Source organism: Amblyomma americanum, chromosome 11, assembly GCF_052857255.1.
Source record: "Amblyomma americanum isolate KBUSLIRL-KWMA chromosome 11, ASM5285725v1, whole genome shotgun sequence".
In the NCBI taxonomy this organism is placed as follows: domain Eukaryota; kingdom Metazoa; phylum Arthropoda; class Arachnida; order Ixodida; family Ixodidae; genus Amblyomma; species Amblyomma americanum.
Window position 1 is genome coordinate 107428070 of NC_135507.1, and position 14092 is coordinate 107442161.

Consider the following 14092-nt stretch of genomic DNA (forward strand, 5'->3'; position numbering starts at 1 on the left):
GCCTGTGCACGGCGGGGAACAAGATGGCGCGGCGTCTTCCCGTAACCATGACAACACACGCGCTGGCAACATGGGCATGACATGGGTCTTAGCGGGAGGCGGCATGTGCTGTGTCAAAGGAAGTCACCACCCTAAGCCGGGAGGGGGCGCGACATGTAGGCTCCCTAGAACCAGTCATAAAAGCCCGCCCTATTTTCTCGTTACAAATATGAAGACGTTTCGCACAAAACCAAACTATTAAAAATATTGTAACAACAACTTTTTGCTTGAGGAACAGCTGTTTCATACTACAGTACTAGTTTTTATACCTCAGCAGTTCAATTTTTGATTAGACGCTTTTCATCTTCCACCGCCAGGGTGCGATAAAACGCCATTCAAAATGGCCGCTTCCTAAAGCTTGTTGTCGAGCAGAGGATGTGCGTGGTTTCTTTTTTCTTCTATTCAGTCCCTTATTAATTTTACCGCACCTCCTCGGTTCTTGTCTTCAAAGCACTGACATATCACATCTATCCCTTCGCAGCGTTCACCTGTGCTCGTTGTGCGTGTGCAACTCCACATTTATCACGCCATGTCGTCCTCCCGCGAGCGTGCCTTCGCACGAGAAGCAAGGCACTATCCCTGCCAATCGGCGTCGGCGTGAAACAGCAACGGCTCGCGAAACTTGTAAGGAGCCGGACGCATCGGTGTTGTTTCGTGTGTGTGTGCTGCATCGTGCACAGCGTCGAGACTGTTGTACTTTGGCAGCAATTCTGTGTCCGACCGTCCGTCCATCGCGCGACCATGGATCAGACGGAGAAGAACGTACAGACGCTGTTCAGCATGGGGTTCCTCGACATCGAGGATATCAAGAATGCGCTGCGGATAAGCCACAACGACCTGAGTGAGGCCGTGGCGATCCTGACAAACGATCAGGTGCGCTACGGACCCTACTCGAGCGCCGGCCCCGCCGAAGACGTCGAGATGAAAGACGTCACGTCCACGGCGCTTGTGCCCACGGCCGCCCCGCCTCCCTACAACTCGCTGCCGGACGCCAAGGTAATTGGCCGCTCGAGAATTGTCTGCCGCTCTCACGCGCGTCGCTGGTTCGCTATACTTTCTCCCGCCTCCGCTTTTCCTTTTATGTTCGTCGCGGCTGTCTCGGCAATTTGCCCACGCGTGCTGGCAGCGGGAAGAACCCAGCGCTGCATTCAGGCTTCTGTGCCAAGCTTTGCTTTCTTTTTTCGATCTTAAGCGGCACCTCTTGTTTTTATTTATTTTTAATTGCCGGGAGAGGGAGGCGACCTTGCCTATTGTGTGCGATGGGCGGCGCAGTAACGGTAGTTCCCCCTCGTCGGCGTAGCGGGCTTTTCATAGTTTCGTGCTCTGAGCTATCGGGCCGCGCTATCTCCCGGGGCGTTGTAGGCAGTGCGGTGCGCATGTTAAGCTGAGGTTCCTCGTCCTACACGCCACCTCTCGTGCCTGGCCGACTTAATTACCTTATCGCTCAGCGGCACTTCCTTTTTGCTGATGTGTGCATAGCAGGTGCCGGTACTAACCTTGTTGTACTGTGAAGAAAAGAAACCAATTGTGTAAAGATACCTTGCTTATGTTCTTTAGGGTGCACAGCATTAGATTGCTTCCCTGCGTGGTGAATTGGTGATCAGAGCCTGGTGTCATGAGCAACTCTGTAGTTGCAACACATTGTAGACGGACGTGGAGTTCAGGGGGGCCACGTCTTAGCTATTTGATTTCTGTGCTGCATATAAGCACGTTATATAGCTTACGTTACTTTAAATGTTTAAGCTTGTTGGGGCGACGTAGGCAAGCAAGTGCAAGGGCAAGCTGCCACTTTGTGAGCTCCTGTGGGCTTTTAAACGAAAAAAAGAAAAGGGAACCGCTCCTTTTCCCTGGTTTTGTGTTCATACATGCACAAATTAATATTTTTCCAAGATGGCCTTGGTTCAAATAAATTCTTTAAACCAATTGCAACGGAGTTTACTAGACTGCTGGTTTGAATGAAAAAATGAAACGCTACGTTTTCTTTTTTGTCAGGGAAAAGCTTGCTCACATGTAAGCGCATTTTGTTGCGACTTGCCCAGATCTGTTGCCAAAGTCATTTAAATTATGGAAGCTTGTATATAGTGTCAATATTGCAGGATGTTGCATCCCATTAAGTTCTTTTGGGACTGTTCATAGGGTGCAAACTGCGACATAAGACGTATTTTCTGTTTTTGTTGACTATTTCACGACATGGATGTTGTTTTACTTTGTATTTCTGATAGAGAACGGTGTAACTTTTGCTCCTGCCCAATCTGCTCAATTTTTGAGCTCCACTTGTGCACAGGAGTGGGTGACCATGGTGGACTCTATCCTGTACCACACCTGTTCAGAGCACTTAGCTGTGTCATCAGAAATAAATTAACTGACCCATCATCTAATCGACCATTTAATTTTGCTCGTGGTGAGCAAGCATCTCTTTGCTGCTAGGAAATGGAATGCCTGTCTTCCAAGTCACTCCTTCTGGCAGCCATTTTGGCCCTTTAGGAAATGACGAAACCATTATGTGCTCTGCCAAGCTGTGCATTTTTGGTTAGCACTTCCCTGATCTGCTTTGGATAAGTCCGGCTTTCTAATCTTGGAGTTTAGTGGACTTTACTGCGCAAGGTGGATTTCGGCTCCTTGAAGATAGTTATCCATCGTATAGAGGTGAGGTTGGCCAGAAGGCCTTTTTCCATGCATTTCACCCCATATGAGCCAAGCACTATGCAGGGAGATCTTGTACCCATTATAAAACTGGTGGGTACCCAGTGGCACCGGGTGTCGAACCAGGCACCTCCCTAATGCAAGGTGGATGCTGCAAGGACACCATAAGTACAAAGTACAAAAGGGTCATGGTGCTTTCTGGTGCAACGCTGCGTATCTGGATTTTTGAGTTCACTCTCGCCCTCAGCCTACCTAGTTTCATGAGCAGGTTGAGTGAAAGTCATGACACGAGGTAGGTGCAGTATTGAATGGCTGCTTGAATGTGGAAAAAGCTGCCATAAGACTTTCATTTGAGCTAGTTGGTTGTAGCCTGACATGGTCTACGCAAAAACGTTGTGGCGCAAAAAGACAGACAACACACACAAGACAGGACTGGCGCCAAGTCCTGTCTTGTGTGCGTTGTGTCTGTCTTTTTGCGCCAGTATGCTTTTGAGTAAACCATGTCTGTCTTAAGAGGCCATCTTGATGCCCACTGTAGGGAGTGCAAGTACTGTGCGCTCAAGTTTTGAGGTACACAGGTCATCGCAAAGCACAGGGAAGAAGCGACTAGAGAGATAGCGACGAATTTCTGATGAAAAAAACTAGGGGAAAATTGTGCAAGCAGCCCACAGTATCATTGATAAAAATAGCTTCCATATCTTGTTGAGCATGCTCCATTGCGATGACAATATATCAACTATTGAGCCATGCGTTTTCTGTTAATTTTCGCCTCATTTCTTTTTTTTTTTGTTACACCTTGCCGTATATAGACCAGAATTCAGAGCCATTCTCGAGCGCGGTCATTTTCTATCGGCTGCCACATTGCAGTGTGGGTTTTTCTTAGGGGACTGCGGGGCTGCGGTAGCTCCACAGCTACACCTGTATGACAGCTGTGATTTACTGCCCTTCGGGTGCCGGAAAACATTGGTGAGCATACTTCACAGAGCGGTTGTGTTGCAGCAAGTTTTTGCGTCATCAAAGAGATAAAATTGATACGTTAGTCATGACATTTAGTTGGACATTCATGTTCATTGTGCCAGCACTTAGCATGTGCTCGTACTATCAGTGCCATCTTTGTGCTCCATTGCCGAGAAAACTTTCGTAGTTAATATCAAGCATTAGGTGCATGGCTAGCATGCAGTTCGAATTCCATTGTGCTCTTAATCCTTCCTGCTAGCCATAAAGTACCCCGCAAATAGGGCTGCGTTGTCACCTGCTTGGTGGTGTGCAGTCACATCAGCAAATTATAGTTATAACTTATCTAAGTCGCAGGTCTAACAGAAAACAAGTTTTTTTATGCTAACTGGCACCGAACAATGCAGTTTTACTTAATTTATCAAAGAATGAATAAATATTAGCTTTCACGAACTCTGCAGCCTGTAGTCTTGTCTATTTTATTCGGAAGCTCTTGGCACATGTGACAGCATTGTGTAGCCGTTTGGCCAAGTGTCACAGAATGTAATAAAATTTTGTATATTTTGCTGTGCCTCAGGCAGACACCAGCAGCACAAAGGTACTGGGTACTGTGGTCAGCCCTTTACCCCACCGATCTTTGTTACATACGAAAATAGCAACTTAAATTGGCAGCAGTTATGCTTACGTTCCCATACATAAAATGTGTTTAATATGAACAATAGTAAGCTCAGCGCATGGATGCCGAGGATGGACTACTGTTGATTGAAATGAAAGCATACGTTTTGTGTGGACAAGGTTTAGTGTGCAGCTCACTGATCCGATTATTTCTTGCTTATCACTGCACCATTGAATCAAGTCAATGAATCTATATTCTGGCGTATGAAGTTATCATCATAGATCGAAATGTATAAAAGACAGCAACAAATGACACACCAGCACCGAAATTTGCTTATAAGTACCACTTTCCAGTACGTACCCGACCTGGTAGACTACTTTCGAATGTCACCTTAAGGAGTAACAATGCATGTCGGATAACGTTAGTATGGTCTGGGAGAGAAAAAATCTGCGTAATGATGCACAGCACACCCGCATAGGTTAGGTAGTGGAGCGCATCAGTGAAGGAAGCGAAGAACACGTCCACACAAACACGTGTTTTATGTGTGGCGCCTGCGTGACCCGCAGTCCTCTGGCCATGTGCCCCAACAAATGCCGCCTTGTGTAGAGGGTAGGAGCGGGCCCACAGCCTGCGTGCGAGGTTAAAAAATTCTGGTCTATATATCAGATGAGACTAGTGCTGTAAACCTCCAGCTGTGGTAGCGTCTGGGTCTGTTTCTTTTGTCCTGTGAGCTGCTTTTTGTGTTTCGTTTCTAGAAATCATGAAGACTGCTGTCATATTGTCTCTGATTTATGCATGCGCAGTGTCATCTTGCTGCACTTTAGCTCCGCTTCCATTCTGGAGAGAGCCCAGAAGTAAAATGGAACACACGAGCAGTGTGCAAACTGCTTCCCAATGCACCCTAGCAGTGCATGTAGAGTACAAAGGTCCGGCGGACCCATCCTGCAGGCTTGATGCTTGCTTTATCGCTGGCATAGGCAAAGCCGTGTTTCCTCCATCAGTGGCTCTTTTAATGTTCCATTCAGAGATTTCACATTGCCATGCATTGTGGCGGAAAAAGTTGGCCTTCGGCAGCTCGCGCATTTTTGCTTTGTGGCCAGTGCAGCTGCTTTCAGAGTGTGTGCTGACGTGCCTGCCATGTTTCATGCTTCGTGGTTTTTCTTCCACCACCGAATCATGGCATGCCAACAGCCAAACCTTGCATGAAGCATTACAAGTGTTCCTGACAAACACGGATGAAAGCAGTGTGGCTGCGTCAGTGCCAGTGGTGAGGCGAGCATCACAATTGCGAGATGGATTTGCTGGACTGTCGCTGTTAGCGTGTGTTTCTACTGATAGGGCATGCTGGAAAACAGTTTTGCCACCGTTCTGATGCACTGTTTCACTTTTGATGCACTGTAGTTCTGTGACAAAGGCCTTGTGCGGTACTTGTGTTATACAGAGAAATAACACTCCCCTGACCAGGGTACTCTGAATAAACGGGCTGTTAAGCAAAACCGTCCAGTTAATGCTAAGGGTTTAGCTAGGAGATGTGTTCGTAACTATTTTATAACCAGCTGCATAAACAGGGCCACTGTTGCTTCACCACACTTTTGAGGCTGTCAAGAAGATTTTGACAGCACTCTTCACTTTAAATAAGTTTTGCCTTTCTTATCCATTTCTCTTTCTTTGCGTCACAGCCGTGCTCTCCAAAGCCGGACTATGGAAATACAGCCTTCCCCCAGACGAATCTGTATGAGCTGGAGCAGCGAGTCTTTGTGGACCAGTGGTCCATCCCATACAAGAAGGACGAGTCACTGGCTAAGTGTCTCATTGCAGCTACAAGTCTGGCCAAAGAAGGTAACCACCCTTAGTAGTGTTACTTGCTTCTCTGCAATGGACATCATAGCAAATTTTGCAAGCAGCCTATTCCATAAACCTCATTTCATAAAACCGTGCTGAGCTCATTGCAGTCTATGTAAAAATTTGAATATGTACGATGAAAGCATTTTTCAAGGTTTTATCTAGAGCACTTACTTTTGCCCCAGACTATTCATTGGAGAAGTTTTGCCCATAAGCCTCACAGTGGGTGTTAAGGTTTTGAAAGGTGCTGCCATTTTGTTTGTTTGTTGTGCTTTAGACATTACAGCAGCCCTGTCATGGGGCAGAGGCAAAAGGTGATAACAGTGATCGCCTGACTTGGTCCCCATCCCAGCAAAAACTTATAGTGCAAGCAGGCAGCAGTACTGACACAGCAGAGTGAATATATACATTTAGCAAAAACAAAGCAGCACAAAATAGAGCATTATAGACAATCACGATTCATCAAAAGTACAAAATTCATATACAGTAGAACTCCGCTGTTACGTTCCTCACTGCTGCGTTTTCCTGTCTGCTACGTCGTTTTCATCCAGTCCCGGCATAGCTTCCATAGGATCCAATGTATAAGGAACCCCATTGTTACGTAGTAGCTGTAAAAACGTTCCCGCATGATACGTCGCAACTTAGTACCCCGAACACGCCTGGGCTGAAGTAGGCAACGCGCTGCAACCGCCATTTTGACTTTTGGCGAGTTTAGGCCGGGCTTGGCCGGGCTTGGCTATGGAACTGGCTGCAAGAAGCCGCACGCCAGTTCGAGAGGCCGCTACTAGGTGGCCGTTCGTGAAAAATGCTCTCACTTTTACGGTCGCCGCATGGTTGTTGAATGGGTCGACTCCTCTTCTAACATGCTATCGTCATTGTGCATTAAGCCTCGTGAACGTCGAACTTGTGCTTAGACGGCGTCGCGCAAGCGGAAGGCGCTTTTCCTTGAGGAAAAGCTGGATGCATTAAACGCAGTCGACAGGCAGGCAGCGCGGAAGAGAGTTGACATTGCCAAGGACCTTGGTCTCCCACCCTGAACGCTTAACAGCATCGTCTCGAAGCGTGCCGAGATAGAGGGAAATGCCGCGCTCTTCGGCCCGAAAGCAATGCAGGCTCGTGGCAAAAACGGCAAGCCACCATTCTGGACTTTTTAAAGTCCTAAGCGCACTCTGTGGAAATAAATTGTCTATAGTTGAAACTGCACTTTTTCATTCATTTTCGGAGCTTTCCTCACTGTTGCGTTTTCCTGGCTGTTACGTTTTTTTTCCCCGGTCCGGTGAAAAACGTGTGAACGAGGTTCCACTGTACATTGAACTATAGACATATTCTTTAAATTTATTTGCGTACCTGAAGATAACAAACATTGCATATATAGCGAAATTTAAAATGAGGGGGAGGTTTAGTATCGTTTACAGAAAAAAAAAATTTGCAGGGGTTTAATGTAAACCGCATAGACGTGCAAAAGCAGGTAATCATTTTTCATTTGGAGGGGACACTTAAGCACTGCCTTAAGGGCATGACTCAATATCTTTAGTAGGTTAATGCCTATATATGCAGAATCGGTCATTCTCTACTTAACATTCATAAATGGAGGAGAGTCCTCATACCACTACCGGCGCAGTGCCGCAGTGGTTAAGCGATGCACCACTGCACTGGCAGGTGGCTGTTTCTATCAGAGGCACCGGTAGGGATTGTGGGGCCCAAGGTGCTCTTCCTGGGCAACCTCTCACGAAGCTGGCGCAACACTCCTGTGAACTTACCGGAGATTACCCGAGTTACTCGGGTAAGCTCGGTTAGTAACTCGGTTTGCTATATACGCTTTGTTAATGTATGTAAGATGGCAACATTCTTGGTCAGTGTTGGTGAGCATATGAGTGGTTTAGCACTAAAAGCAGCAACTTCATAAGCAGTGCGAGTTAATCAAATTATACAGTTATGTAACAGCCTGTATTCTGTAAACGTTAACCCCCGTCTGCAACAGTAGCTGCTCAGCGGCTGCTCAGCACACTGCTCGCCACGCAGCTTGTGCGCCACGCTGGGGGTTGTGAACAAACTGACGTTCTGAAGCCAGGCTCACGCTGGCTGACTACGACAGTTTTGTATGTACATAGCGTTTTGCCTGTTTTTTGTTTAGTGTTTTTTGGTCAAGTGTAATGGGCCGAAGCCAGGCAATAAAGAAAAAATGATGCATAAATAAACAGATTGATGAGACGAGGCCGCCATCGAGCAAAATCTGTAGTAGTGTTACAACAAGTTATGCGGATAATAAGCTTTAGCCTTTTTCCCGAAGGAAAGCAGGGAGGAAAAACAGTCTATGATTTCATTTAAAGCAGGGAGCAGGGTTAGACAGTTGGGAATAGTTGCATACCATAATTCGTTCTAATCAAAGGTTTCAAGGAGGAGACATGCCTGAACTAGTAATACGGTATATTCTTAGCATACATACAGAAGAACAATTCACGGTTTGTTTTGACGTCTAGATAATTAGTTTCAGAAAGCTGTTCGGGAAGGCATCAGTATTCAATATACCATCTTTTCCAAAGTCTCCGGACACAAATTCGTAATTGGGTAAGTCGTGGATGAATCTAAGCCTTTCTTTTGTGTCGTGTAAGTTTTTCAAGTTGGATTTTGAGGTAACTTCCCCAAAAGTAGACAGTAAAGTAACTGAGAGTGAATTAGAGCAAAATATTACCAACGTTTAAGGTCTCTGGGAGGTTAGCTCGAATTCTATTCAGCAAACCTAACTTTTGAGCAATGTTACTTTTTATTGAATTCACATGGCCTGTCCAGCAGAGGTGTTAGTGAAATTTTAACCTTAGAAATTTATGCACAAATGCTCTTTCTAAGGTTTGCATGTTAAAATTAAGTGTGCACAGAGGGTTTACCTGCTTATTCATGGGACCAAATGCAATTTTTTTTGTTTTCTTCACATTTAAACTAACTTGATCGGCATAAGCCAGGGGGAAATAGGTTCTAGAGCCACAGATTTCCGGTAGCGAACAAGGATGATAGATCACAAGAAGAAAAAAAAAACATTTGTGTCATCTGCGTAAAGAATGATGTCCTGGCTACTATGTAAACGGCAGTGTCATTTATATATAGGAGGAATATTATGGGACCTAGAATTGCGCCTTGTGGAACACCAAATTTTATTGATCCTGTTTCTGAAGTGATGTTATTTATTGTGACAAACATCATATGGTTTGGTAAATAACTGCACAACAGTTTAAGCGTAATGCCTTTTGTGTTATAGCAAGGCAATGGGGTGAATAAAATTTCATGTTTTATAGAATCAAACACCTTTTTGAAGTGATCCTATAGTGTATAGTTGTTGCTCGATATTCTCGACAAATTTTTTCTCGTATTTTTAGCAGTGTGGACACAGTTGATTTACCTTTTTGGAATTTATGTTGGTCCTCAGGTATTACATGATGATTACTTATGTGTTTAATTATTCTGTTATTTAGGTTTGGCTTATGGGGCTTTAACATCCCAAGGCAACTCAGGCTATGAGGGACACCGTAGTGAAGGGCTACGGAAATTCTCACCACCTGGAGTCCTTTGACGTGCACTCACATCGCAGAGTACACGGGCCTCTAGAATTTCGCCTCCATCGAAATTCCGCCATCGTGGCCGGGATCGAACCTGCGTCTGTCGGGTCAGCAGCCGAGCGCCATAATCACTTAGCCACTGCTCGGTCTACTATTTTTGAAATGGTGGTAGAATTGATATAGGTCTGCAATTACCTACATCATTTGCAGCACCTCCTTTATGTAAAACAGAGGCTATTGCCATTTTATTTTTTCTGAAAAAATTCCTGTAACAAGCACCTGATTGATTAAATGGCAGAGCACAATGCATAATGACATTGAATACAGCCTTGATTGGTGTTGCGCTGATCCTGTCAAAGCCAGATGAAGAACTGTTTTTAATATCTCTGGTTATTTTAGCAATTCCCATGGGAATAACAGGTTTCAAGATCATCATATTTTGAATGCTGTTATAGAATGCTGTAGAATGCTGTAGTAGTAGATTCTAGGGACATTGTCAAGTCTGCTGCTACAAAATCAAAGAAATGCTCAATAAACTCAGTGGCAAGGCTTTGACCGCTCGAAAACTGCTCACCTAATTTCATACAATTTGGCACGCCACTAGCGGATTGTCTCAATAAGTTCTTTATTGCACTCCATGTTTTTTTTGTGGATCAAAGTGAATACTGGCGAATTTGTCAGTGTAGTAGCACTTACAGGGGTTCTTTAGATCGGCTCTTAACTTATTTCTGAATTTCTTAGACTCTTTTAATATTGTTATGTGCCTAGATATTATGAACCTTTCAGGGAGTTCGTTGTGTATAAAACAACCTAATGCAACTAACCAAACAAGAATGCAGACTATGTGCTCTGAGCAGTCAATGTGAGAGCTTGCGTTTTATTTTTCAACTGTTGCCAAAAAATTCCTGCCTGCACCCCTGGCCCTTGCCCTGTAGACTTCACAACTCATGGTGATAGCTCCGATGTCTTAAAGGGGCTGCAAAACACCCCTTGAACGGATGCCGGTTACACTTCAGATGGATTCTTTATGTCACACAGATGCTGACTCAAAAAGAATTGCGAGAATCGATGCATAGGAACGGGAGTTACAAAATGTAGAAATTTAAAAATACAAGCAAACAAAATGCTGCCCTCAACTCGATTTTCGCACAGCTTCCCATTCCCATTGCACTTTCCCAATGACGACACTTAGTGCGACAAATCAAAACAGCCTATCTGAGCACATGGTGGAAGTTCGCACTCCATGGTTGCCTGTTCTCTGTAACTCGTTTACACCAAGGCTGGCAGCGCCGTTTGCATGGTTACAACAACCATGTGACCGCCCAGCTGACCCAGCGATGCTTCATTGTCACGTCGACGGCGCAGAAGGGAACACTGATCTATGACGTTCCCTTACTTATGGATCCGAACTCGAGCGCGAGATACTGCGATGGTGTGACAGCCTGCGCAAGATAGCAGGCACATTTAGCATAGTGCGTACCGCTACTGCTTACCGCCAACCATCGCCGGTCGCTCCTAGCGTGCTGGTTGGTCACGGCGAGCAAGGAGCATGCGCTGTTGACGGGAACGTGGCGCCATCTGGCACCGCCGCCCGGTGATCCTCCACAAGCTGACGATGCGCACTGCCTGCTAAATGTGAAACAAACGTATCCTTTCTTGGGACTGAAACAAACGCTTATAGAATGCAATGGCTCGATCGGATCGATTCCGCAAAGTCGCTCTCAGATACAGAGAGAGTAGCCATAAGTGTTGAGTGCTAGGTCGTAGGATGTTTACAGAGAGGCGCAATATCCTTCGATGCAAAAAGTAGCCAGAGCCTCTGGTGGTGTATTTTTGTTTTATTTGCTTTACAGTGCTTTTATCTAAGGCAAAAAAAGTTGGTTTTGTTAATGTAATATAAAACAAAAACTTGACAAGACTTATCTCTAGTTATTAACACAATTTGCAGTATATTTAATCTTTGTCTAATCATCAAGCTCCCACTAAGTGATGCCATATCCACTGCTAAAAACCGCCACTGTATAGTGACACCGTCAGCGCCACGATTTTGTTTTTGTGAGCGAATTAAAATATTACAAACTGCAGTATACGTGGTACGACCGATGCTAATAGCATCACTATTACTCGTTCTATGCAACCAACAGGCAAAACAGTGCACTGAAAATGTGTATTGGAGCCCCTTTAACTCGTTATATAGTAGCGGGAGACGTGTCCCACATGCTTCAAGTGCTGGCAGAACTGGAAGTGACGCACCTATGTATTACATTTTTGCACTATCAGACAAACCGTTCAGCATGTTTTTATCTTTCGCTAATAGGCCTCCTTGGTGTTCAGTGTGTTTTTACAAGAGCGAGTGTACACAGGGTAGTCTCCCTTCTGTGTTGTTTGTTTAGGCCTTTTTAAGTCAACTCTTTAACATAATACCAAGAAGAAGTGTGGCTTTATTAAAATGGCAATTTTAAAGTAAAATTGAAACTGCATGTCAATTTCATGGGAGCAGTAGTTATTGATACAGAAGTCAAACGAAACAAAGGTTGTACTGTGAAAATGAGGTTAAAGGCAGTATCGCACTGCCTAACTGCAGTAGACTCTCATTAATTCAAACTTCAAGGGACCAGGGATTTTTGTTTGAATTTTCAGAACGATTCAAGGCTAAATGGACTTTGCTGTATGAATATACAACTTTTGTCCATAAAGTTCCGAGAGTGAGTCCATTAAAAAAAATGCGTTTAAAATTGAAATCATTTGTGTAGCACTCCTTCGAAATAGTCTCCCTTGCAGTCTGTATACAGCTTCCAACGCTTCTTGAGGTCTTGGAAACAGTTGGAAAACACTTCTTTTGGCAGGGCTGTCGGCTCCTTTGTCGTGGCGTCTTGATTGGCCTCCATGCTCCCCATCCAGTGACTTTTTAGGGCTCTCTTCACAAGAGGAAGCAGGAAAAAATCGCATGGGGAGAGGTCAGGCGAGTATGGCGGATGGGGAAGTTTAGTAATGCTGTGCTTGGCGAGAAATTTTGTCACGCCTAGAGCAGTGTGCGGCCTTGCATTATCGTGGAGAAAGCTCCATTGTCCAGATGCCCATAAGTCGGGGCGACGGCATCGCAGTGCATCACACATGTGTTGGAGCACGCGGATATAAAACTCCTGATTCACCGTCTGCCCTTGTGGGACGAACTCGTGGTGTATGACACCAGTGATGCTGTGATGACAGCAGTGATGACAGCAGTGATGCTATCGACGAATGCAGCGTCCTTCCCTGCCTCGAAGAGCAAATCAGCGCTCACTGATGCCCGCGTGTCCTTCTGGTCCTGTGTGAGGGAGTGCGGCACAAGTCTGGCATTCAGCTTTCGTTTCTCCTAGTTCTCACGCAAAATTTGGTGGCATGTTGTCTTACTAACGTCGAGAGCATCTGATAGCATGTGGACTGTAATGTAATGGTGCCGTCTTGCTGTACGATTTCCCTCATCCGAGCCGCGTTGTTTTCGTTCCGTGAGGTTGAAGCTCGCCCCTGCCTTGTGTCGTCTTCCACCGACGTTCTCCCCGAAACAAACCTCTTGTGCCACTCGAAAACTCATGCCCGCGATAATGCCTCGTTGCCGTAAGCGTCACAAAGGAGCTCATATGTCTGTGTGGCTGTCTTGCCAAGCTTCACACAGAATTTAATGTTTACATGCTGTTCGAGGTGGACGTCCATCTCTCCAATTCACTCGCAGTAGAATGCGCAGACGACTAGTGACAACGTATTTTTCTGCATGTAGTGCTATCTAGCGGCTACCACAGCAATTAACATAAATAGCTCAGCTTAGCCGGAAAAGGTGGTGCTACACATGCGCACCAACATTTGTTTTGGGGAACCATTTCTAGAGAAGAAAATAAATCAGTCTCTAAACCTTACGGACAAAGATTTTATATGCACACAAAGATTATTTCGGAACTGTTTCTTTATGAAAACGAGGCTGAAATCTTTAGGAGCAACATAAAATACGGGTGAAAGGCAGTGATATGCTTGCTCAAGTGTGGTTGAAAAAGAAGCTATCCACAATCAATCAGTGCACTGGTTTCACAATGGATTAAAACAAAAGTACGCGGTGATGGGGCGACCTCAGTTGGCAAGGCCCCCCTTTCAGACTGTTGAGTTGATCAGTCAGGGGGGCAAATTTTCAGCTCACGCGATGCCGTATGCCTGACATATCTGACCTTGGTTGCCACTCTTATGCGTGCTAGTAGTGTTGGGGCAAGACAGAAAGTTTGAATTTACTGAACTTAAGAGAAATCGCAGTATGGATTAAGCGGCTTTAAAATGCATCGAAAATGTAGCCAGCCAACCGCAATTTTTAAATTTGTTTCAGTTAACTGAAAATACAAATTATCCAAGTTTTAATTATTGTGAGTCTACTGTACGTCTCAGCTTTTGTTGTGCATGTTGAATCTGTGCCACAACATCCTTC

General features: G+C 45.1%; 1 protein-coding gene across 1 annotated transcript in view; it reads left to right on the plus strand.

Annotated features, from left to right (window-relative positions):
- The first annotated feature begins 354 nt into the window (after positions 1 to 354).
- LOC144110741 (ubiquitin carboxyl-terminal hydrolase 24-like) overlaps positions 355 to 14092 on the plus strand; it is a 276311-nt gene continuing 262573 nt past the window's right edge. Inside the window, 2 exon segments of the mRNA XM_077643811.1 lie at positions 355 to 1035; positions 5932 to 6091. Coding sequence (XP_077499937.1) covers positions 781 to 1035; positions 5932 to 6091 — 415 coding nt within the window. The 5' untranslated portion in view covers positions 355 to 780.